At 38.7% G+C, this 25,211-nt stretch overlaps 1 protein-coding gene across 1 annotated transcript in view; it reads right to left on the reverse strand.

The window, feature by feature from the left end:
* Positions 1-25,211, reverse strand: part of ATP6V0A1 (ATPase H+ transporting V0 subunit a1) — a 1,075,307-nt gene that overhangs the window by 470,419 nt on the left and 579,677 nt on the right. The window contains exons 12-13 of the mRNA XM_044054711.1: positions 17,107-17,246; positions 16,396-16,553 (exon numbers count right to left, since the gene is read on the reverse strand). Of these exons, the coding sequence (XP_043910646.1) occupies positions 16,396-16,553; positions 17,107-17,246 (298 nt within the window). The remainder of the gene's footprint in view (positions 1-16,395; positions 16,554-17,106; positions 17,247-25,211) is intronic.

Raw genomic sequence — 25,211 nt, forward strand, 5'->3', positions numbered from 1 at the left:
AATCATTTCAAAACTTTTCCCACCTTTAGTGTGACCTATAACCTGTACAATTCAATTGAAAAACAAACAAATCTGTTAGGGGAAAAAATATAAAAAATTAAAAAAATGCACAATAAGCTGATTGCACACCCTTAAACTAATACTTTGTTGAAGCACCTTTTGCTTTAATTACAACATTCAGTCTTCTTGGGTACACACCTGCCATCAATTAAAGTGACTCTGACTAACCCCAAATAATGTTCAGCTGTCTTAGTAGGATTTTCCTGACATTTACTCAGTTGCCTGCTACAGCAAATGCCATGGTTTCCAGAGAAGTTACAAAGCATCAAAGGGATCTCATTGTTGAAAGGTATCAGTCAGGAGAAGAGTACAAAAAATATCCACAGCATTGGATATCCCATGGAACACAGTGAAGACAGTCATTAAAAAGTGGAGAAAATATGGAACAACAGTGACACTGCAAAGAACTGGACGTCCCTCCAAAATAGATGAAAAGACAAAATGAAAACTGGTCAAGGAGGCTGCCAAGAGACCTACAGCAACACTGAAGTAGATACAGGAATTTCTGGCAAGTACTGGTTGTACTGCATGTGACAACAATCTCCCATATTCTCCATATGTCTGGCCTACGGGGTATGGTTGCAAGACGGAAGCCTTTTCTTACACAGAAAAACATCCAGACCCAGCTAAAATTTGCAAAACAATACATCAAGTCTCCCAAAAGCATGTGGGGAAAATGTGTTGTGATCTGATGAGACCAAGGTTGAACTTTTTAGCCACAATTCCAAAACGTACATTTGGCGTAAAAACAACACTTCGCATCACCAAAAGAACACCATCCCCACGGTGAAGCATGGTGGTGGCAGTATCATGCTTTGGGGTTGCTTTTCCTCAGCTGGAACTGGGGCTTTAGTTAAGGTGGAGGGAATTATGAGCACTTCCAAATACTAATCACTTTTGGCCCAAAACCTTCAGGCGTCTGTTAGAAAGCTGAAGATGAAGAGGAATTTCACCTTTCAACATGACAATGACCCCCCTAAGCATACATTCAAATTAACAAAAGAATGGCTTCACCAGATGAAAATTGAAGTTTTGGAATGGCCTAGCCAGCGCCCAGACCTAAATCCAATAGAAAATCTGTGGGGTGACCTGAAGAGGGCTGTGCACAAGATATGCGCTAGCAATCTGAAAGATTTGGAGCACTTTTGCAAGGAAGAGTGGGCAAATATTGCCAAGTCAAGATGTGCCATGCTGATGGACTCCTACCCAAGAAGACTGCATGCTGTAATTAAAGCAAAAGGTGCTTCAACAAAGTATTAGTTTAAGGGTTTGCACACTTATGCAACCAGCTTATTGTACGTTTTTTTTTTATATTTTTCCCCCTAAAAGATCTGTTTTTCAATTGAATTGTACAGGTTATAGGTCACATTAAAGGTGGGAAAAGTTTTAAAATGATTTATTGTGGTCTCATTTTTTTATATCACAAAAACCTGCCATTTTAATATCCACTGTATATTATCTATTCTTAATAGAATAACTGCTTATTCCATGCGAAAAACTTAATGTGTCTAGAAATATAAACAAATAATCTTGCATGTTTTAAGAACAAAACCATAATGTGCCATCATTCTTTTCATGCATACTTCTGTGCACTTAAAATTATCCAGATTTATTTTGTACAAAATACTTCCCTTTATTGTAAATAATTCTGTTTTTTTTTTTCAATGCTGCCTTAAACAAGTAAATACCACTAACATGTAAACAGTCCTTCGCTGAAATTAATATACATGTGCTGCTGCAAAATAAACGTTCCTTTAGTGTAATCTATTATTATTGATTGTTAACTGGATGGTGGTGTGGCTTTAAAAAGGTCCCTGGACCAGCCCAATTATTCACTTAAAGTGATTAAACACACAAAAATTGGAGCAGATATTGAAGCCACTGTCACAGAAAGTTTAGTAGTTTGGAAAAGTTTTGACCAGTCATCCTTTTTTTCCTTCTTTTTTTCTTTTATAACTTTTTTCCTGCATCCTTACAGGCAGTCTCTAAGCTCTTTCTTCCACGAACAGTAATAAGATGTTGCCTATGACATTGTGACTGGCTGCTGGTATAATGCATTGAAGAATAGCCTAAGTCTCCTATAGATGACAGGCAGAAGTTAGAAGATAAGCCCTAAACCATGCAACCATTTCCAAAAAGTGAAAGAAATAGTATATGGCTAGTAATAAGTCACTTCCTACAACGTCCCCAGCTTCATCTAGAACATGAAGCTGCCTTTGTGAAGAAAAAGATCAAGTTGTGACTATTAAGGCAACATCCAGTGATAAATCCAATCATTCTATTTCCCTCCAATGGAAACTATCAAAATGGGAAGGGCAATAATTCTACAGCCACCATACTTTTTTCCTACAATCAGGGCCTTTTCTAGCCTAGTCAAACATAATAAATACTGGGCTAAACATATCTGACATAAGTCACTTTTCAACTCAGCAATAAGCCTACCACAGTGCAACATAAAGGAATGGAAAGGTGCTATGGGGCTGGAGGAATAGAATACTCTGTGACAACAGAGATAGTCTAAACAATGATAACATCTCAAAGAAATACATTGGTGTCACTGTCCCATCTTCATAGCCTTTCTGAAGAGAATACCAACTATATGAACAGAAATGGAGGCCCCAAACTGCATCCCCTAGACAAACGTCTGACATAAGGAAAACCCAGTTTGTAGTGTTTTGTAAGGGTGTGGACCACACACTGTGCCACTGCTTCATAAAAAAGCAGCATAAAACTCCAAAGAAAATGCCTAAGAGGTGTCTGATAATTCTGTAGAATGAGACAGCTTTCCTTATAAATGACTAATGCACAATCAATACTTACTGACCAACTTATTTACTTAGTTTTATTTATTAACCAAGTAAGCAAGCCTGTCCAGAGCCACTTTTTCAGAAACTACCCAGGCCCTCATGTCAGAAAACACAAAACATACATGTTTGAAAAACATATAACACATTGAAATGAGATACATGTCATTTAATCAAAAACATGCACAGCATGCAATTCAGTCAGTTTCATATACTGACACACAGACCACTTTACAGAAAATGAATCAATGTTACTTTATAGAAAATTAAAATACTCTAGTCACAAGTGCTTACAATTAGTTGCATTAGTTTAGCCCTAAAGGGTCCTACTACTACTAAAATAGTAAGAGAGTTGTGTCGGTGTACTACACAGTAAATTATCAAACCTGAGAACTTAGCTTGGGCCTGGGTCATAAAACCAATGCCATTTCATAGTAATTAGAATACATTAAACTAGAACTAAAGAAAAATTGCCATCTTGCAAATCTCCATTTTTTTTTGAGGGACTCTGTTCCAGCTAACAGGAATAATTTTGCAAAAGCTTAATATGTATGTAGGGCTATGTAGTTTAGTTTAATTATGATTTCTTAGTGAGGACAGGGTGTTTCCTATTTGTAATGAATTTCTTGAGGTGCAGTAGGGCTCATGGATATGTTTTGAATGTTCACCTATTTTACAGAAAAATACCCACATGCTCTCTTCTATCAAACATGATAAAAAAATAAAAAAAATGTATTCTGCTGTCTGTATAATGTCAGTACTTTGTGATATAAGTGGCAAATAATATTCATATTTAAAAGTACAGTAACAACAATACCTTTTCTCACTTCTGGAGTTACTAAGTGTGAGATTTTTATGCTCAATCTTTAGCTGATCTGAGACTTTCTGGATGTGCTTCCATATGAACATGAAAAGGTACATTTTAATCCAAACATTATTCAAAGATATCTTGTTTATTTTTGTGCTATATGTAATAGGTAGCCAAGAGGTCACTGACTATTAGCCTTTCAGCAGAGATCAGCCTTTGCTGTGTTCCCAGTCCCACCACTATTAGAAAACCTCCTGGCATCTTGGGAGACATCAACAGCCTTTGAGAATTATTCTCTACTAAAAATCAAAACATTCAACCCCATTGAGTGAGGTAAAGTGATTCTAGTACATATTGCAAAATATCTGCCCTGATGCTGAAGCATTTGGTCCACCTGAAAGGATGTAGAAGTAACTAGTTCACCAAGTCTTTTTTTTTTTTTCAAAGATGTTTATTAAATTTACACATATGACAAAGGCAATTTTGCATTCATATAAATGAAAAACATACAAAATATCACTTTAGTTGCAAACAGTTTACATCACAGGCACCAGTGAAACAAGTGCAGTTGTAAAGATACACCACTTATAAATCGTCCAGTCATTGTCAGTTAAGCATTATATGGCTCATTCAAATCCTGCCTCTTAAACCTCGTTCCTGCTCTGCATATATTTTTCTCACAATTTCCAATTTTTCCTATGTAGTTTGCTCCTTCCCTTTCCCAAAGATCCCAATTCCAGTTGTTTTATCACTACTTCTAATAAAGTTGGTCTACACTTTGATTTCCATTTTCTAGTCATTCCTTTTTTGGCAGCCACCATATTTACACTCAGCAAGGCTTTACTATGTCTAGGCAATTCCAATTCTGTAGCATAACTCAAAAAATCATCTCCTCAGTCAATCCAATCTGCTCACCCAGCATCTCAGATAAGAGTTGTCTGCAGGAATTCAAAAAGTCTTGCCAGCTCATTACACTCCCAAGAAATATGTTCCCAGCTACCTCTTTCTTGCTTGTCACACCCCAACATTTGCTATCCACCTTGAGGAAGAACTCATCGGAGTCTACTTGGGGTTTAAAAATACCTATGTAAACAGTTCCAGGCAAAGATCCTAAATCTTCTAGACTTTGTTGCATATTTGGGAGAGACATATATCCCCCATTGTCTCTTTATGAATTGCTTATCCAATCTCTCTTCCCAATCCTTTCTAAGCTCCTCTGATTGATTCTTATAATTATCATACAATATTTTATATGCTTTACTAAGTATTTCTTTTTTTAATGGCAGCTTCTGTTCTAGATTCTATTAAAAACTCTACCAGTGTTGTTTTTTTTTCATTTTGGAGCCCCCTATTTCTTTCTCTTTGCCTATACTCTGATACCAATCCTTGATAGGGAAGGCAATCTCTAACCTACAGTCCAGATAAATTCTTGGCCTCTTCCCATTCTATTACCTTTCCCTTTCTAGTTATTTGCTCCCAATACCTTGGTTCCTTTGCTAGTTTTCTCCAATAAATTCCAGCCCCCTCTTGCCTATCATCTGTATCCCTGACCACAGTCAATCCTATTGGCAAAATCTTGTGCTGGTTTGGTTCTTAGAATACTCCCTGCTATTTTACGAATATAATCCTCTGTATAATTTTGGTTGTTTTCCTTAAGAGTCTGCATCCAAAATCCCAATCGCTCCTTATTTCTTGAGCTTCCTCCCTGTGTCAGCATTATTCCTTTCTGCTTTGAATTATAGTTTTCTGCTTGTACTATGTATAAGAGCCTTAAATGTGTTGCTCTAAAATACCCCCTCAAATTAGGTAATCCTACTCTGCCTTGTACTATTGGTAGAATCAGCTTATTCCCACTTGACCCTTGCTGTCTTCCCTTTCCAGATAAAATCCTTCAAATATTTTTTAATTGCTATCCCCGACTCCTCCTCCAGTTGATAAAAGCGTTCCTAACCTGTGTATAAGACTAAAGGGACTAAAAACATTTTAATGGATTGTATCTTAGTATCCGTATCCATATAACAGAACTTCCAGTTTCTCAACTTTTGTATTATCTTCTGTTTAGTCTCTTCCCACATATCCTTAGCTGCCACCACAGAATCAATTCTAATCCATACTTCTAAATACGACATTTTATCATGTCCCCATAAATTTGGATATCGTTGGACCAATTCGTGTGTGGGTACATAATTTACCTCTATTGCCTTTGTTTTAGCTTCATTAATTTTGTATCCCGAGAAGATCTGAAACTGCCTTAAAATGTTCCACAGCACTATAATATCCCTTTCTGGTTTTGTCATATATAAAATAATATCATCCGCAAATACAGCCTGCTTTTCCTGACTACCATACCAATTATATCCCTGAATTTTTGAGTCGTTTATTTTCTTTGCCAGTGGTACTAAATATAATTCAAACAACAAAGGGGAAATTGGACAACCCTGCCTAGTTCCTCTACTCAAGCAGAAAATATCGGAGAGGACCCCACACAATTTAATTCACACCTCCAATCCCTCATATATTCTTCTAATCAACCTTATAATAGTATTGGAAAGTAAATGCTTCCATTGCCCTGCTCATAAAGTCCCAGTTTATGCTGTCAAATCCTTTCTCTGCATCAAGACCCACCAATAAAAGTGGTATTTTCTTACATTTTGCTTCCTGCTGGATCATCAGTGTTCTGTTAATATTGTCAAATGTTTGCCTCCACTCCACAAAACCACATTGATCCATATCTATTAATTTTGGTATCACTTTTTCCGTTATAGACAAACACTTTATAATCATGGTTTAGTATTGAAATGGGCCTGTATGAAGCTGGATCCGATGGATCTTTACCCTCTTTAGGTATTACCATTACTACCACCTTCTTCCAGGATGCTGGTACTTCTCCTCCTCTTAAAATACTGTTAAACAAATCCTTCCAGATCTTTATCAGTTTTTCCCTCCTAACTTCCAAATTTCCAGAGGAATATCATCTATTCCTGGGGACTTTCCTGTAGACTGGTTATACATAGCCATTTGTATCTCATCCCTTCCTATCGTAACTGTTAGTAATTGAGCCCCATCTCCCTCTAACTTTGGCTTATTTAATTCTTCCATAGACATTTCCATTTGTACCTTTTCTTGATTTCCATATTTCTTTACTTTAAACAAACTTTCATAAAAATTCTGAAACATTTCTAATACTTCTACAGGATATCTTGTTAGCTTCCTTGTTATAGGCTCCCTAACCTTGGTGACTGCCCTTTCCACTTCTCGTTGTCCGAGTTGTTGTGCTAGATGTTTTTGTGCTCTAGAATTATCAAAAAACAGTGGCTTAACAGCAATCTTTCTAAACTCATGCATATTATTGAGGAAAACCATTATCTTCTGTTCAGTATTCCTGCAATTGCTCCTTTTCTTGTTTGAGAGATTCCCCCTATTTTGCAATATTTTAACATTTATCAAGCCTTCCAAATAATTCTTCTTACTGTTTAACCATATCTACCTTTCTTTTATTTCCAACGTAGTTTTAAACTCCACTTTAATTTTATCCCACTCCTCAGCTATGTTTTCAGAAGATAATTCTATCTTCTCTAGTAGCTCCAGAATTAATCACACAACCCATGCCTTAAATTCCTTTCTTTTCAACTGGTAGGTGGGAAAGCGGCAGTGTCTTGTTTTCATTTCATTGCCTTGTGTTTTTATTTTAGTTATTACTGGTGCATGATCTGAAATAATTACTGGGTGCATTTCAAGATCTATCTAGCCTAGCCCAGTTTTTGCATCTCAGTATGTAATATGTAAATTCACTACAAACTCCTAGTACTGAATTCACATCTTCCATGCCAAACATTTTCATAAATTTCTTCAGAAATCTACCCTCCCTTGTTATATTTTCCCTTCTAGGACCCCAGACACATCTTCACTTTTGCAAACCAAATTCCATTCTCCACCTACAAGTAATACTCCTTGCTGAAAGCTGATTATTTCTCCCAGAATTTTCTTAAGCTCCATTATAGCAGTTTTAGGGGGGGGGTGTAAATGCATGCCAGTGTAATCCTCCTCTCTAGCCAGTAGCCCCTTAGTATTATGTTTCTTCCATTATTATCTTTTTTCCTTCTTCTATCATTACTGGAGCTCCTCTTTAATTAATATAAGTACGCTCTTCCTTTGCCCCAGATATTCCGCTGAATAATCATCCTGAAAACCTTTCTTTAGCAAATTCACGTGTATTTCTTTCCAGGAATACATCCTGTAGCATAGCTATTTGCACTTTACATTTTTTAATATAGTTCACAACTCTTTCTTTTTTATATTTAGCTGTAAGACCATTCATGTCTGCATGAAAGCAGGTCCCGAACTGGGCAACAGTGCTTCAAGCTGCTTGATAGAACAAACCTTCACCAAGACTTCTGTTGCTCTGTAATGAACCTAGAGTCCATAAAAAGACAGCTAAGCTGCAGGCCAGATTACAGCACGTCCTCCAAGATAGGTGAGAATTGGTGAAAAATGCTAAATCCTACCTCACATGATTGGCTCTTCCACCACCTAAGTTGCTAGTCAGTCCTCAGTCATCTAGATCATACTCAGGGTTTCACCCTCAATGCATGGGAAGCAGCTAGTTGATGTGCATAGTTTAGCACCCAAAGCCCCAACACTGCACACGAGCAAACCCTCTTTCCCATTCTGTTACCCTCCTGGGCATCATCTGCTGGGAGGACTCGGAGAATGAAGGCCCCAAAGACAATGCAGAAGTCAGTCTTGGGGGGACCAATACAAAACACTGCCAACCTGGAAGGCAACTGACACAGACTAGTGGACACTTACAGATTTCAGTAATAATGTCCTCAAAAGGTTGGCTTGAGGGAAGGGATAACCACAGGTAAATGTCTTGTCCGAGAGTACTGGAATGCCCACAAAATTATATCAAATGGTGACTGGTGGAACCAAACATTAAGACCCAACAAGGTGTGCTGTCAATATCAGATAAAGAGTTTTGGAATTTTTCTACAATTAGATTGTACCCTCTTTCTATGCTGGATCGTGGGACTGGCCCACGGAGATGCTGGAGGGTATGAGCCCAGCCTTATATCACATCAATAAGGTGTCCTTAATATCACATCAACACTTTTACAATTCATCTAACTTTAGGCAGCAGTCCTACTACTGGCACCCAGACAATGAGGCCGGCCCTCTAACTCTAACATCTACAGGAAAATAACTGATTTACACCTTTTCCTATAAAAGGGAATTTCTTATCTCTCCTTATGGGTTAAGAAGAATCTTAAGAAACATGAAAATAGCCAAGCAAAACTTCCTTAACCTTACATTTGTCTTCCAACTCAAACTATTAAGCAAATCTTCTTCAGAACTAAACAGAACCACAGAAGAAATGCTGTGGTTCATAACTTTGGTCACATTTTCAGAATAACTATGCTACTTAAGCCAAGCCTGCTTCTTTCCATCAAAGCAGCAATAGATTTTGCAGGAAAAAAAGGAAGCATGGTATATGCAGCTTTACGCATATGCGTATTCAGCCCTCCAGAAGAAATAAACCTCATAATTTCATAATCAGAATATTCTAGCCAAGTGTCACACACCAACAGAATTAGTTGCATTTCTGTTAATTTGGTACATGAAAAACTCAAATTAACTAAAAATTTTAATAGCCATTCTATGGAATGATGCATTTTGAGCAATTATTTTTAACCAATATCATTATACAAATTAGAATCTCTGTAAGCAGGGTCAGAAATATCCCACAAGCTCTCACCGTCCTTTGTTGACTAAAGGACAATTATACCCATCTTATCTAAGTGAGTTCTGAACCACTCTTCCAATTCTTCATATACAGCACATCTTTCAACAGATGTAACACCATGATGAATGACATAGGTGAAGAAAAACAAATTTCCTGAGAGCTTTAAGATTCTTGCGCAGGTCATGCTAATAACGCAGCAGGATCTAGTTGACATGACTGAACAACCACTACACTGAACTACATATCATCGAGATGAAAGGATCGAACAGCTAAAACATCTAACGTTAAGGTAGATGAGTCCAAGCTCATTGAAGTACATTGCTTGGCTAACATCTTAGACATCATCCATTAGAAATATGTTTAAAGTGCTAAAACAGCATAATATGCACATGGGTTCTACAGATAATAATACTGACTAGCTGACCAACCAATGTACTTTGATGAGTTTGGATTTGACGGCCTGAACGTTTGAGGTTTCAACCAGTCGATCCTTTCAGCGCAATGTGTTCGACATAGTAGTTGTTTGATCATATCAACTAGATTCAATGCAGAAGATCTACAAAGCATTGAACCTACAAATTTATAACCCCCCACTTTCAGTAATCTATACCACCCTTGTTTAAAATGGCCAAACATATAAAAAGTTAAAATTGACCTAGCTGGTTATCAGAAAATGAATTCTCAAAACCAAACATTATGTACTATCCATAACATTAGATCCATGCTGTCTGATTTTCATCTGGTTCAAACATGTGGGTTGTCAGGTCCAACCAGATCAGACCTCGGCACCATCTCTGAAGCTTCTTCAGATCCAGAGCTCTAACTCCTTCCCTACCTGTAATTCTTTGGACTCAGCCTTAGCTACTCAGAACGAGTTTGCTCCCCCTCCACTTACCAGAAACTGGATAATGCTACATAATGGACCTACTAGTTAAATATTCCCAAGTTGCGAAAGAAAAAAGGGTACAGTCTGCCATGACTGTGCACAGATGGGGAATAACAGGTCTACTCAATCATCTCAAAGCCATAGGTGACAATATGGAAGGGGGTAGGAAGGAGAGGGTTTGAATTGGACAAAACCCAGACAACATAGATCTAAATACATAACTTTTGTATCCAATCTAGTCTACTTTCATCCACTTCAAACACATGGGACAGAGTCCCAAGCACTCAATCTGGGTGGTATCAAGGAAGGACATTCCTGAGTGTGGTGGAACCAAAGGAGGAACATAACCTGGATTGTGCATCCATTGATTCACAGGGGGCCTTTCAAAGTCTAGCAAGTTTTCCTGAAAGAACAATGACGCCCTGTATTCAAACAGGACTTTTAAGGGCCAGGCATTTATAAAACTACCCATCCATAAGGGATATAAATGCCATGCCCAGTGTACATTTCTTATTCCTATCCAGTTTATAGTGGGACACAAATGTGTGTGACATACGGCAAGAGGTCACAGCACACATGTCATCAGTGGATAGTCCCCTATTGAAGGCTGCTGAAGTAGAAACTGCCTTTGGTTTACCTAGTAAGGATAAAACCTTCTTATGATAGATAAAACCTTCTTATGATAGATAAAAAAAAAAAAGATACAATCTGACAGCCATCTAGACAAAGTACCCTGTACTACCGCTCTCCCAAACTTCGGTTTTAAAAATGAAATGAACAATTAACTGCCTCCTCTGAATTTTTTTGTTCTGTGAATGCAGAATCTGAGTTGTCTGTCGACATCTAACATATGCAACAAGTTTTCTCCTTTGTTTGAATATCTGGGGGAAAAATGGTAAAGTTTATGTACTACTTTAGGTTTACTTAAGATGCCACCTTAAGAATAAAGAACGCTTTAATTCTAAGGGAGACACTATCTTTGTAAAAAAACAAGATACGGATGTTTAAATCAGACTGCCTGTAACTCCAATATTTGTCTGGCTGATGTCACTGCCACTAAAAAAAATTTTTTCCAAGTAAGGAATTGTAAATCTGCTATGTCGGCAGGTTCAAATGGATATAGAGTCAGAGGCTGTAACATAATGTTGATGTCCCGTGGAGGGAATGAGTCTGTAATGGGAGGTTTTATTAGGAAGGTAACGTTCAAGAAAGCTTTATAAATTTTCAATGAGGCTATAGGAATGTCTTTATGTCCAACATAAAAACTGAAGTAGACGCAATCTGGACCATGATAATGGAAAAGCTAGAACCTTTATCAAAGAGTTCAGATAAGAATTCTAGTATGGATGGAACAGGTGCTGAAAAAGTATCAAGACTTTAGACAAAGCCCAAATAGAGAATCTCTTCCACTTGCTCTGGTATATCTTTCTAATGGATGTTTTTTGAGAAGCAGAAAGAATACTGATTACCACAGAGGGAAAGCCTGGCATATCTCTGGCTATACTTAAAACTGATGGAAACATGCTGTTAACTTCATGGCTTCTGGTCTGCAAGAGGCAGTCCAGATGGATGAGTCAGTAGGTTTGGATAGTTATCCAACATCCAAGGGGGTATGTACTAGTACAGGCCCACAAGTACGGGAAACATATCTGTTGGGCCAAAGAGAGGCAACAAGGAGCATCCTGGCTTTGCATCGTCTTGCTTTCTGTAAGAATTTGTTCTTTGAGGCAAAGGAGAAAACACATACATATGAGACCTAGGGGCCAATTGCGGATCACAGCATCTCCCGGTGACTGACCCCTCTGGAAGGATCATGGCAAAACACCTGCTGCATTTAATGTTGAGACAGAATGCAGTGAGGTCACAGCAAGGTTGGTCCAAGTGACTGAAGTAGCAAATGTGTCACTGTAGGATTGAAGGACCACTTGTGAGGCATCAGGACAGTTCTGCTCAATTTGTCTGCCAACATACTGGTTAACCCCGGGATGTGCATTGCTATAAAAGAAGCAGTGTGAAGACATTGCCCATTACAAAACTCTCATGGTCTCTCAACACATAGGATAAGAACGTGTTCCCCCATTTGATGGTGCAACATACCACTGCCATGTTATCCATCTGTATGAAAATCACAACCTTGTAGAGGAGGTCCTGGAATGCTTGCAATGCTAGAAGGAATGCCCTTAGCTCCAAGATACTGACGTGAAGACTGACTGCTAGGGACGACCAAGTACCTTTGACCATTCTCCATTCAAAGTGCCCCCCCCCAAGGCAGGCATCTGTGGTTACTACTGGTACTAGTGAATCTAACTGGAAAGTATGACCCACGGTTACAGACGAAGACGTTACCCACCAAGCAATGTGTTGTCTGCAAAGTTGAGTAATTAAAACAGTGTAAGAAACTTCTCTGTGTGGAAGATTTTCAATCCATATATATATCTAGATCAGATCGGACAATGGTAGTAAAAGTAGCAAACTTAAACTCGTCCGAAGTCAAAAAATATAATAAAAAAAATATATAATTTGAAATATTGTACAGAATTACTAAATATGCAAAAGTAATCCAAGCAGGGTAGGCAGCCTGTTTCCAGTACACAGACAAGCGATTCAAATAAAACAAAAGTACAGGAGTAATAGTTTCCTCACAAGCTTTCTAACTCTCTCTCTCTCTCTCTATATATATATATATATATATATATATATATATATATATATATATACATATATATACACACACTATATATAATATATATGTATATATATATATATATATATATGTATATATATATATATATATGTATATATATATATATATATATATATATATATATATATATATATATATATATATATATATATATATATATATATACACACTTTATCAGGCAAGGGAATGGTTTCTTGTGCTGTAAAAGAAAGTGTTATTGGTATACAGGTTAAATTCACATCCCTTCCCCATCAATGTGACATTCGAGCTGGTCCTGCCCTACTTAGTAGCTGTCATAATAATATAACACTTATGTACTTTAAATAAAATTAATAATGATGTTGCACCTCTTATTTAACCAGATTATTACGTAGATTATTAAGTCTGTGATTTTATCCAAGACATTATACTATATTGGCTGGAAATATATAAAACTTAGACCATTTGGCAATCAAAAAAAATATATATATAAATACATACACACTTTGCATGTAAAAAATCCATTGTAAAAATCATATTCTATTTTCATAACCTATTATTAACAAAGATCGCTTTCGTCCTTTTAGACTTCTTCAGGTCTGTGTACAAGAATCCTAAAAAATATCTACAAAAATATTACTATATAATTAGCATTCTCTCGAGCAGATGAAATTGGTATCGATAGAGATAGGGAATAACTGACATTGAAATTGTTAGCAACTCCGGTGCCATCAAAGGTGCACCAATTCCAGTCAGACCTAACAACACCAGACCCAAAGAAAGGACTGGTATGGATTCTGGAGGTGGAGGATTAACATGGCCAGTACTTGGTTCTGGGATACCCCAAGCTAGATTTGCGTCCTCAAAAACTTCCTCATCATCCTCTTGACGTCTTGCTCTGTGAGACTTTGTGACAGATGGGTAGGCGATACCACAGATGGCGGTCTTGAGTACCTCCTCTCCTGAAGAGCAGAGTGCAGTCTGAGACTCATCAATTCTGGAGAGTACCTAACTCATGGGAATGGAGACTAGAGCCAAGGAATCATCGGATCCAATCTGTGAACACATTTCAGGTTGGGCCTGAGCAAAGATGTCAGCTCTGGAGAGTGCTTTTTAGCAGTTTTGGTAGGAGATTTGCTCTTTTCCTTCTCCCTTTTGTCCTTTTCCTTATCTGTCTCCATGTCCTTTACTTTAGGTTTACATTTATCTTGTTCATAAAAGAGGAAGAACAACACAAAGGTGTAGCCCCTCTCTGTGCTGGAAGGAGCCCTTTGAGAACAAACTCATACCAACTTGTCTGAAGGGCACTTGCTCTTAAGGTGGCACAGGACTGGCACAGCCCATGTATAAATGGGCAGCACCACACAACAGACACACTTAAAAGAGTGCAGATCCTGGGCTGGGAGCTTATGTCCGCACTCTGAACATTTTTTGAACACACACGATTAAGACATTGTAAAACTTAGAGAGAGAAATTACCTAATTAAAAAACAAGCTATAAAGTACACACAGTCTTAACTAAGTATATTAAGAACAACAGGATTATTATTATAATTATTATCATCTTTACACAAGACCTTGGACTTCTTCTTCTTCTTTCAGGTTTTCCCAGTTAGGGGTCGCCACAGCGGATCACCTGTCCGCTCATGATTGGCAGTGGAGTTTTACGGTGTCGAGTTGCCAGCCCGGCGCCCAACCTTCCACAGAAGGCACACACACGCGCATGCCTAGGGCCAATGTAGAGTGTCCAATCCACCTACAGCATATGTGTTTGGTTTGTGGGAGGAAACCGGAGCACCCGGAGGAAACCCACATGACTACAGGGAGGACATGCAGACTCCGCACAGAAGGACCCCAGCCGAGGATCGAACCGGAGAACCTCTTGCTGCGAGGCGGCAACGCTAACCGCTGCACTACCGCAGCCACCCACACTAGACCTTGGTTTGAAGGCTGAAAAGCAAAAGTAGACAGAAAGACAGTAGCTGCACAGAAAAAAAAAATAACTATAAACACACTGCAGTTGGCTACTTTGCACATTAAACACTTAGCAAAAGAAGAAGAGGGAAAAAACTTTCTCAGTAAGAGAAAGAGTAAACTTCTTCTGCTTTCGGCTTTTCCCGGTTAGGGGTCGCCACAGCAGAACTCTGGTCCGGTAATGACTGGCAGCAGATTTTTATGGTGCCGAGGTGCCAGCTCAACGCCCAACCTACAATGAAGGCACACCCATTTACGCATGTGTTTCGAACGCCACTCGACCGCGAAGAGGACATGCAGACTCCACACAGAAGGTGCTCCGGCCGAGAATTGAAGGGGAGAACCTCTTGCTGTGAGGCAACAACACTACTGCTGCACCACCATGGCTCTAAGAGAAAGAGTAAACTGTGATCCAAAAAAGGATACAACACACTGAGGAGAGCTCTTTCACATGTTGGTTGACTTCAGGCGGCAAATGAGATCTCAGCAGCCAAGGTAGAGTCCAGAGAATTATTGGTTAGGGGGATGTCAGAACTCTGGATTCAAAGACGTTTCAGAATCAGTGCTGAGGTTGGATCAGACAACACATGTGTTTGAAACAGGTGAAAATATTCAACACTGGATCCAGCAGTTTTACATACAACAGCCACAAAATACCTAATATGAAGTAGGATATGCCCACCCCTTTTTTATATAGTTGCTGTCTGGTTTGTTTCCTAGCATCGTCTCTGGAACTGTTGCCTCCTTCCTAGGCAAAAAAAATGCTCTGAAGCTTTTCGCACTTTTTTATGGCACTCTAGTCAAGCTCCTGACAGAAACAGCATGTAGGAGGCACACTTAGATTTGTAAAGATCGCTGGTCAAGGATGTAATGACCTCATACAGATTAGGCTACTGTAACAGTGATCTATGCCTGAACATCAATTTTTTTTTGCATTAGCTCATGGAAGCAAAAATAAAATTCCCATTGTTAGAAGGCAGAACCATAACAGCTATCGTGTCTCATGCATGCATTACATAAGTATCAAATTCCAGCTCCCTCGGCTGCATCTCATTAATGCTCAGAGAAAGAAAGCAGAGTCAGCCGATTGCTCACACAGGGGGCTGTATAGCAACCAGATACCGAGAAGAAAGGGACATTGTTATTACATGGCCTTCACATACAAACTAATGACTAATAAATGTCAGTTCATGAGTAGTTCCTAGTAAGGTAACAGTTAAAAACAGACTAAGCTAGTGTCATTGTCAATTTGAACACGTCAAAGTTAAGTTATTACGTACATCAAATACATTAGGAAGTGAGGCCACTTTTTCCTCTCAGCAAATAATCCCTCCTTCTGACACTTCTCTAACATTTCAGTTTTAAAGAAAGCATGTTAAAAACATTTTCAAAATAAGGCAAAATAATGCTGGATTCAAAATATAAGATGACACTTACGACCAGTTTCCTTTTATGAACATTGGACGGACACTCCAAGATGATCCAAAAAAATTGAGTGCTTTGGAAAAGCAGTCATTATAAATGAATCCTGTATATACTGAGAAAATGCCCATCAACAAAATAATATACCGGCCACTAAAAATGGTGTTGAACATCTAAAATAAAAGAAAAAATGGAAGAAACACAGAAAATGAAAAAGAAATAACTTTTTTCCTGTAAGGCAAATTTAACCAAGAGTCTGCAAATAATTCTATCAAAATAGCATCATGAAAAATATAACACTTTACTTACACAGTACAAGGGTTGCATCTAATTTGTCCGGGAGACATTATTCAACCATTAAAGACCAAAAAGGTGTGAAATACCTACCCTGAAGTACCATGTTCTATGCTTGTCACCAAGACTGTATTGGAAGTTCATATACCAGAGTTCAGATCCATAGGCAATCCAGGAACACTGACTCCTTAATATGGCAGAATTTCTTACTTCAAAGAAGTGAGCAGATTATAGCTTGATTTACATAAACATATAGATAACTTCTTGCCTGGTATCTGTGCTTAAAACAAAACTAGGACAGTCTTGGACTACTATCAACATTGTGGCTCTGGACGTGGTTAACAATTAGCAAACAAAAATGCTATGTATGTTTTACAGTGACATTAACTGATTAGCATTTTCCTTTAATAATTGATACACTGATGACATTACCTCATTATCATTTTTCTGTGAAAGAATGCGACTTTCTCGAACTATAAGCCACACCGCAAACAGCATCATCAGTAATCCATGACCCAAATCACCAAACATTACAGCAAAAAGGAAGGGGAATGTTATAATTGTGTAGGGAGCTGGAAAAGAAAAATACCAGTTTAAAGTGCATTACACTGATGAAATCTGCCAAAAATGGCAGACACAATAATCATTGACACAATAATATGAAAAATATACAACCATATGTACACCTTTACATAAACAGATGTGCAATAAAGCCATGTTTATAGTTGAGTAAGCAATTACCTATTAAGGCTAAGTATCAAATGAGCAAGTTCTGCACTCTTAAAAGCTAACCTAACCAGAATATGACATACACTGTAACCTTGCCTACAGCCACATACTTACTACACTTAACTTAAAATGGGGGAACAGTTACCAAGATATAAATAAAAAAATATGTGACAAAACTTTACACTATTAATTTCTTACTTACTCTGAAAAACAACTCTGCAACTCAGCAGATAAGATACAATATGCCCAACAAATCTGAATTAATCTTGACATGATCATTTAAGTCCAAGGATCTGAATTATAAAAAAATAAATAAAAAATAATGAATGTCACCAATGCTATGCTTATTTTACTGGTTATTTTCCACAATTACTTAAAACGTATTTACCAACACAAAAGTGGCAAAATAAGGCTTCATGATAGCTTTTACATAGACTGTAATTTATTTTGACCACAACGGCTTTATCTCCGAATCCAGAGTATCATGTCAATGCACTGTGTCAAAAATTTTGCCAACAGTCTGCATACTGACTGGCAGGCTTTCATTCCCTTTCTTGCCCAAAATAAAAAGCTGATCAGTTTTATTTAATAAATCAGTACTCCCATCTTAAAATACGAGTTGCCTGGGTAAATCTAACAAATATAAACAATACTCTCCACTCTTCTAACAGTTTGGGAAAATGGCTAGCATATGAACAGACTAATTATAAACTAATCCTGACAATTCTGACATGAACGGCTAGTTGTTTTCAAGGACACTCTTGCTCTATGGTATAAGAAACATGGTGGTTTTAATACTAAATGTTGAAACAACCAGGGAAAAAAAAACACCAGGGGAAAAAAACCTTTTTAGTATGTTAACTATTTTGACTACCTTTCTGTTTGTTCAAAGACAGGTAATATCAGCTTGACTAACAGCTGACTTCCATCAGCAACTAATATCTTCTTGAAGGTTTTAAATAAAGAACTCCTTTAAAGCAGACATAACAGAATACTGCTGTGACATCTGTGAGATAGTTGTACACAAGCATACAGTGCACAGACATGAGCTCCAACTGATGATCACAACAAATTTAATTACCGTGGTATACAACAATGTAAAGGATTCAGATGTAATAACACAGTCCAGTAGGTGCATATATTTTACATTTGCATGTAAGACTGTGCAATATTAATTTTTATAGCTTGTTTAATGTACATAAAACTTGTCATCAAAACAATCTTCCAAGCTGATTGATTCTGAGTTTTTAGATTGGAATGCACTTGTTTAGTCTAGTGATGTGTTAGAAACACCTTCTGCAGAAGTAATGGCTATGGTGGAAGAGAAATCAAGCTCACAGTACATCCTGGCTAACTATCAAAATTTGACTGGTCTTGTCCTTGATTAGATTACGGTAATACCTTGTGAATTAGAATTAAAAGTATTGCATATATTAACAGTTATGTCCATGGAAAGGGAAACAGCATCATTTTCCAAAATAGTTATAAAAAATATCAGAACAAAATGCACCAACTTGAGTGGTATAGTGAGTAAGAACAAGGACAAACAATATCTAATAAATTTGCTTAGGTATCTGTTGATTCAGCTTCAATTTCTGAGCCAAAACTATTTCTAAACAAGAAATATAAGCGGACAAAAGTCGAAAGTGGTATTGCAAAGCCCACTGTCAAATTCAGATTTTTGAAGATGGACGACCTCTTTCCTCTTGTTTTGTCAATATATCACATCATTCCAATGTTGTCTGTACTGCTGAAAGATTGCCCTGGAAGACTGTCAGCTCCCTGTAGGTTAAAAAGAAATTACTTCTAAAGGTGAGTTGCTTAGATGTGAGGATATTGAAGTGAGCTCTGCAAAAAAAAAAAAAGAAATCAAAATAATATGCCTTAAGAATTGTACTTTGGATGGTGGAAATAAAGTGATTCCCACAGGTAAGAAATGCATCTTTGGCCACTACAGTAGTCATCAGTCACTACTCAGTATTGTTTGGTCAAAACTTTTGACCTCTTTGATTAGAAGTTACTTTCAGCATGGCTCTATTAGCACTTGAATTATCCACTGCAGGGCTTACAGCACTTGAAGTAAGAGTGCCTAACAAAGCAAGATTATTTTGACATTTCTGCACTAATTTTGCTGTATGAGTTCAACAGACTGCAAAACTTATTTTTTGACAGCAGCTCTCATTTTATTTTAACTGTAATAATGATTATCTTGAAACTTGCAGCTAGGAGTATTACGGAAGGGGAGGGGAATGGAAAGAAAACATCTATCATTCTTTATATACGTTTGTAGCTTTCTTTTCCAGATTAATATGAAATGCAATTAACTTACTTTTGTTCATGAAACTACTGACAAGGAGCTCTCTTCCTTTAAAATGTTTCCCTGTTTGCCTACTGATAATGAAGCTTGCTAGCACAGTGATTAAGGGGCTGTTTCTGTAGACTAGAGGCCATGAGTGAATCCCCTGAGAAGAATGTGTTTCAGCAGTTTTAACATCCACAGTCAGATGAGTTTTAGGAAAATTAGATGCATACACTTCTATTGTGGAACATCTCGATTTAACCTTCTCGGATATGGGTCTGCAGCAGGACAGTACACTTGGGATTCCTCCCCCTCTTTAGGAATCACCACTACCAGTGTCTGCTTCTAGAACTGACAATAACATTTTTTTGAAAACGGCATTAATCAAAGTTTAATAACCAAGGTATTATCTTTTCTATATTTTGATTCCAGAAATACACATTTCAATCTATTCTTTCTTTGGGTTTTATTGGGAGCTTGCCTTTTCACATTCTGTCAGAATTCTTGGGCATTGATGCATTACATGAGTTCAGCAGCCTGCTCTAGAGTCAGTTTTTGCTGATTTCTTTGACTTAACAGGGCTGAATGTTTTCTCTTCCCTCTCCTCTCTCCCTCTTCTCCTTCTACCCTCACAAAATACAAATTACAGCGAAAGCCATGAAACATCGATGGAAATACAATTTCTATTTTTTTATCCATACAATTGTGGGAGCTGATATGATAAATTATGACTTAGCTGAGGCAACATAATATCTAATTTCTTAAATTGGAGAGTTCTGGAAAAAAAAAATCTTTAATTCCTTCTTTCAAAATCTCAAACAGTCTAGCTAGTATAACTTTTTAATTCTAGCCTGACTTTATCAATGTTCACATATACGCCTACATTCCCGACACTAAACTGATTCTCAAACAACCTAATTGTTCATTCTTGACTTTTCAGCTTCTTTCCTTTCTTTCACAGATCTGCAATATACTGTTTAGTTTTTTTTATGTTCCAACTAAATCTTATCCCAAGTTTAAGTTATGTAGTCAACCAGTTCTTAAACAATCCCCATTTTTAATAATATCTGGGAAACCACCAGTGGTTAGCAAGTTCACAAGTGAGAGAGGAAATACTGGCCAAACCAATAAAACATAATCTGGAATCACAGTCAGGTGAGTACATATCTCCTTGACTAGGTCCCAGGCACTGAAGTTCAAAGGTTATATAAATTTTAGCCAACCTAAACCCCTTGTAATATATATGGAATACATATAACCCAAGACTTCACCATTAGAAGCAAACACTTCTGTCAAACCACAGTCCCTAGTATATTCTATACATATATATATATATATATATATATATATATATATATATCTGTCTAATTAATAAAATATGAGAAATCATGGATCTTCCTGAAAATTATCTTCAGACATGACTCTATTCCAGTCTTACAAGAGCAGATCTATGCCATAAGGTGTACAAGGCATAGTTCTCACAGAGGAGGCCTATGGAAGACCCAAGACATAGCTGGAAAGATTACATGTCTTAGTCTCAACTTGCCTGAGAACACCTTTGGATAGCACAGGAAGAGCTGGGGACTTTCTGAGGAGAAAGAAGTCTGGGCTATCCTGATCAACTTACCACCATCATGACCCTCATCAGTAGTAGGTAAGAAAATAACGAAGATGAAGCTCAGCCCTTTTAAGTTACAGCAAGGTACAAAGAGTGCATGAAATGTTCCTAGCATAGTGTGGAAGCATTAACTGGAAATATGTCCAGGAAACCCTCTAGTACAGGTGGTGCACGAGTGCCCATCTCTAAAAGGTTGTAGCATCTTTTTTGCACCTCTAACACCTGTTTAGACTGTCACTCAAAGTGTTTTATCATGATTTGCAATGTTCACCCCAAAGGAAGCCTCTTCTAAGGGGGAATTGGGAGAGAGGGTGTCTCCCTTGTCAGAGAATAGCTGTTCTGGTGAATGTAATGGAGACAAGTAGTCCAAAGAATGGTTTGAATCCACCTCTGGCTCCTCCTCCTCAAAGGATGAAGAATCCAATGCCTGTTTCTGTTGTGCAGCCTGCTGGGTCACAAAGGATGGAGGCTTCAGTGACACAATGGCTTTAAATAAGCCTTGAGAAAAAAATATCTATTGTTTTTTGCTCTGGAAGCTGAAGGGGACATCACATGTTTAAGTTTTTGTTTTTTTCTTTTTAGGGGTGGTGTCCACCTGTACGAGCTTATGAGGTTTGGAACACTGGCACATTCTGAAGTGCTCCTGGCACCTCTTTCCAAACTAGGATCTGAGGGACTCTATGTAGGCCCTCTGAAATAATGAGGCACAGTTTGGGCAAGGATTCTGTTGTCTGCAAAGCTGCAGGATCCATAACAGCCTCTGGCTGGGTCACAGTAGTGGGCACTTGAGAAAAAGTCTAATGTATCACAGGTCTGACCACCTTAAAAGGTACGTCAGATTCAGAAACAATGGAAAACTAATCCTCTCTGGGTCTTTTGATTTTTTTTCCTGGACAGAAGGTCGACATCTGGAGATTAACCATTTTAAGAGTGTTGTCTCAAGGAACAGTGGAGAGACTGGACCGGAGAGTTTTGGAACAAATGACTTGGCAAAAAGAACAAGATTTGTAGCTGTATTCAAGGCCTAGACAGAACAGGCACTTAGTGTGCAAGTTTTTGTGTGGAATTTGCCTACCACACTTGCACTTACCTCTCCTAGCTGACATCTAGTAACAGTTCATAGGTAGGTACTATGCTATTGGCCCAAGGACCTAAGTAAGCCTGGCCAACAAGGTTCCCTGTCTTACGCCACCCAAGAAAGTTAATTTCCTGTGTCCCTGTCGAGCAGAGCCACAGAAGTGATCGCCGGGGTGCATTTCCTATTTCCATCCACTCATCAAGATTTTTCTTGAAGAGTGCTAATGAGGAACTTTGCTTGACACAGATGGGTAGCTTGTTCCAGAGTATAGGAAGTATCTGGGACAGGAATCTATCCCTCCAGCATGTCCTGTTTATTGCTGTGGCAAGGTTTGGGTCCCTAGAGCGTGTAGCTCGGAGGGATTGGGATTTCTTTAGGTGTAGCATATCCAACAGCTCGGGGTTTAACATAGCTTTATATGTTAGGCAGAGATCTCCTCAGAGTAGGCGATATGCTACAGAGTAAAGCTGCAGTTTTTGAGATGGTCAGTGTAGGGCATCTGTTTCAGGCCAGTAATCCTCTTTGTGAGGTACTTCTGTGGCCTTTCCAGCTGCTGCAGATGTCTTGCGAGGTACATTTCAAAAGGGGCATTGTACTCTATAATGGGTCTAATGAGTGCCGAGTTGAGGGGAACAATGACCTCTTTTTTCCTGGATGAGAACCCTTTTGTGATGAGGTGTGCCAAACAGAAAGATTTCCTGACTACTGTGAGGATGTGATTATCAAAGGAGAGACTACTGTCCACCTGGGTCCCAAGGTCTCTTATTACACATTCGGCATTAAGAAGACTGCAGTTTATGTGGTAGTTCATGGGTACAGAGTTTTTACCAAAGGCGATGGCAATACACTTTTTGGCATTGAGCTTGAGGCTAAGGCTCAGACACCAGGCATCTGTATCAGTGAGACCCTTCTGTAGGATGTCCACATCATTTGGGGACTCCACTATGGCTCCTAGTTTGCAGTCATCTGCAAACTTCATTAGCCAGAGGCCTTCTGTGTTAGCCTGTACTTCAGAGAAGTAGATACCAAACAGGAGATGTCCCAGGACTGAACCCTGCGGTACTCCACTTGTCACTGGTTTGAAGTCAGATTTGGAGTCTGCAACTTTTACAGTGTGGGTTCTGTCAGTGAGCCAGTTGGCAACCCATCTTGTGACATAGGGATTTATACTTAGTTTAGTGAGTTTAGCTATAATTCCAGAATGGGGGATGGTGTTGAAAGCCTTGGCAGGGTCAAGATAGGCTGTGTGAACCAGCTTACCCTCATCTATGGCTTTGGTGACTGCCTCAAAGAAGTCAATCAGGTTCAGAAGGCATGATCTGCATTTCACAAACCCGAACTGGGTGGGAGTTTGGAGGTCACCAATGTTTTTGTTTATGAGTTCCATGATGATACGTTCCATTGCCTTGCAGACCCGGCTCGTCAAGCTAATAAGGCGCTAGTTCCCAGGATCTGTGGTGGCTCCCCCTTTATGGAGTGGGATAACTGTTGCTGTGCACCATTCAGTGGGCACAAAGCCTGATGTGAGACTATGACTGAACATGGTGCTTAGGTGGGGAGCCAGTTCGTTCAGAAGTTTGCGTAAAATGCAGCCTGGGATGTTGTCCGGTCCCATGAATGCTGTGTTTTTGGTTTTAGAGAGTGCAGCTTTTACCTGCATAGATGTGATTACAGGGACTCTGCATTCTTCCTGTATAGATAAAGGCCCTTTAGGAGGTGAGAGGGGGGTAAAGTTATCACTGAACCTATCTGCCAGGAAGTTGGCAATATCAGTTGGTTCTGTAATTTTCATGCCGTTGTGCTGTAACTCAGAGCAGAGCTGGGTGTTGCCATTGAGATTCTTGACATAGCTATAGAATGCTTTGTGGTTGCCCTTAGAATCAGTGGCGATTTGTTTTCATAGCTAGCTTTGGAGGATCTTACAAGAGATCTCAGCTTCTTACCGAGGCTGACCAGGGAGCTCCTCCACTCATGGGATTTTACTCTCTTTTGCAACAGATTCTTCCTTCTGATGTAGAGTTTGTTTATGGCAGGGGACCACCAGATTGGCTTTCTCTTTTTTTTTTGAGGATAGCTTCTTGGTTCTGTTTGGGATAGCACAATCCATGCACTCGTTTAAGTGTTTATAGAGTGCATTTGTGTATGATTCAGCAGTCGTGACTGTACTGTCCATCTGCATGGGTGTCATGAAGTTCGCCACTTCTGTCTTAAGAAGCATGAAATTGGCTTCGGAGAAATTTTTTACCATGGTTTCCTTAATGGTGGGTGGGGGTGAGATGCGGATATCTAGGGTGATTAGCTTACGGTCGGATCTGACCAACGAGGAGTTGACTTCAGGTGTGGAACACTGATCACTCATGTTGGTAATGACTAGGTCTAGGATACTGTTGCCCCTGGTAGGGGTGTGGATAAGCTGATCCAGGGCATTGGAATTTATGAATTCCAGAAAGCGTTGAGCGAAGGAGTTGGTACACGAGTAGTTTTCCCAGTTAATGGTGGGGTAGTTGAATCACCCATTATTAGGGTGTTTGGTTGAACCCTAATATTTTCTAGTATATCAAGTAAAGAGGAGTGGGACTCCTGGGACATGGTGGGGGATCTGTAGCAAGCTAAAATTTGGACTGCAGTTTTGCCCAGAGTTAGCTGCACTTGGATATCCTCGGATGCATTACGCTGCGCAACTAGCCTGGAGGTGTAGATATTCTTAATGAATATGGACACACCTCTGCCTTTGGTGTTCTGGTCCAGGTTAGATGGCCAAAATGTGTGGTATGAGTTATAGCCTGGTAATGCAGGGGTGATCTCTAGAGCCT

Source organism: Protopterus annectens, chromosome 13.part0 (assembly GCF_019279795.1).
Source record: "Protopterus annectens isolate FY-2018-M chromosome 13.part0, PAN1.0, whole genome shotgun sequence".
NCBI lineage: Eukaryota > Metazoa > Chordata > Ceratodontiformes > Protopteridae > Protopterus > Protopterus annectens.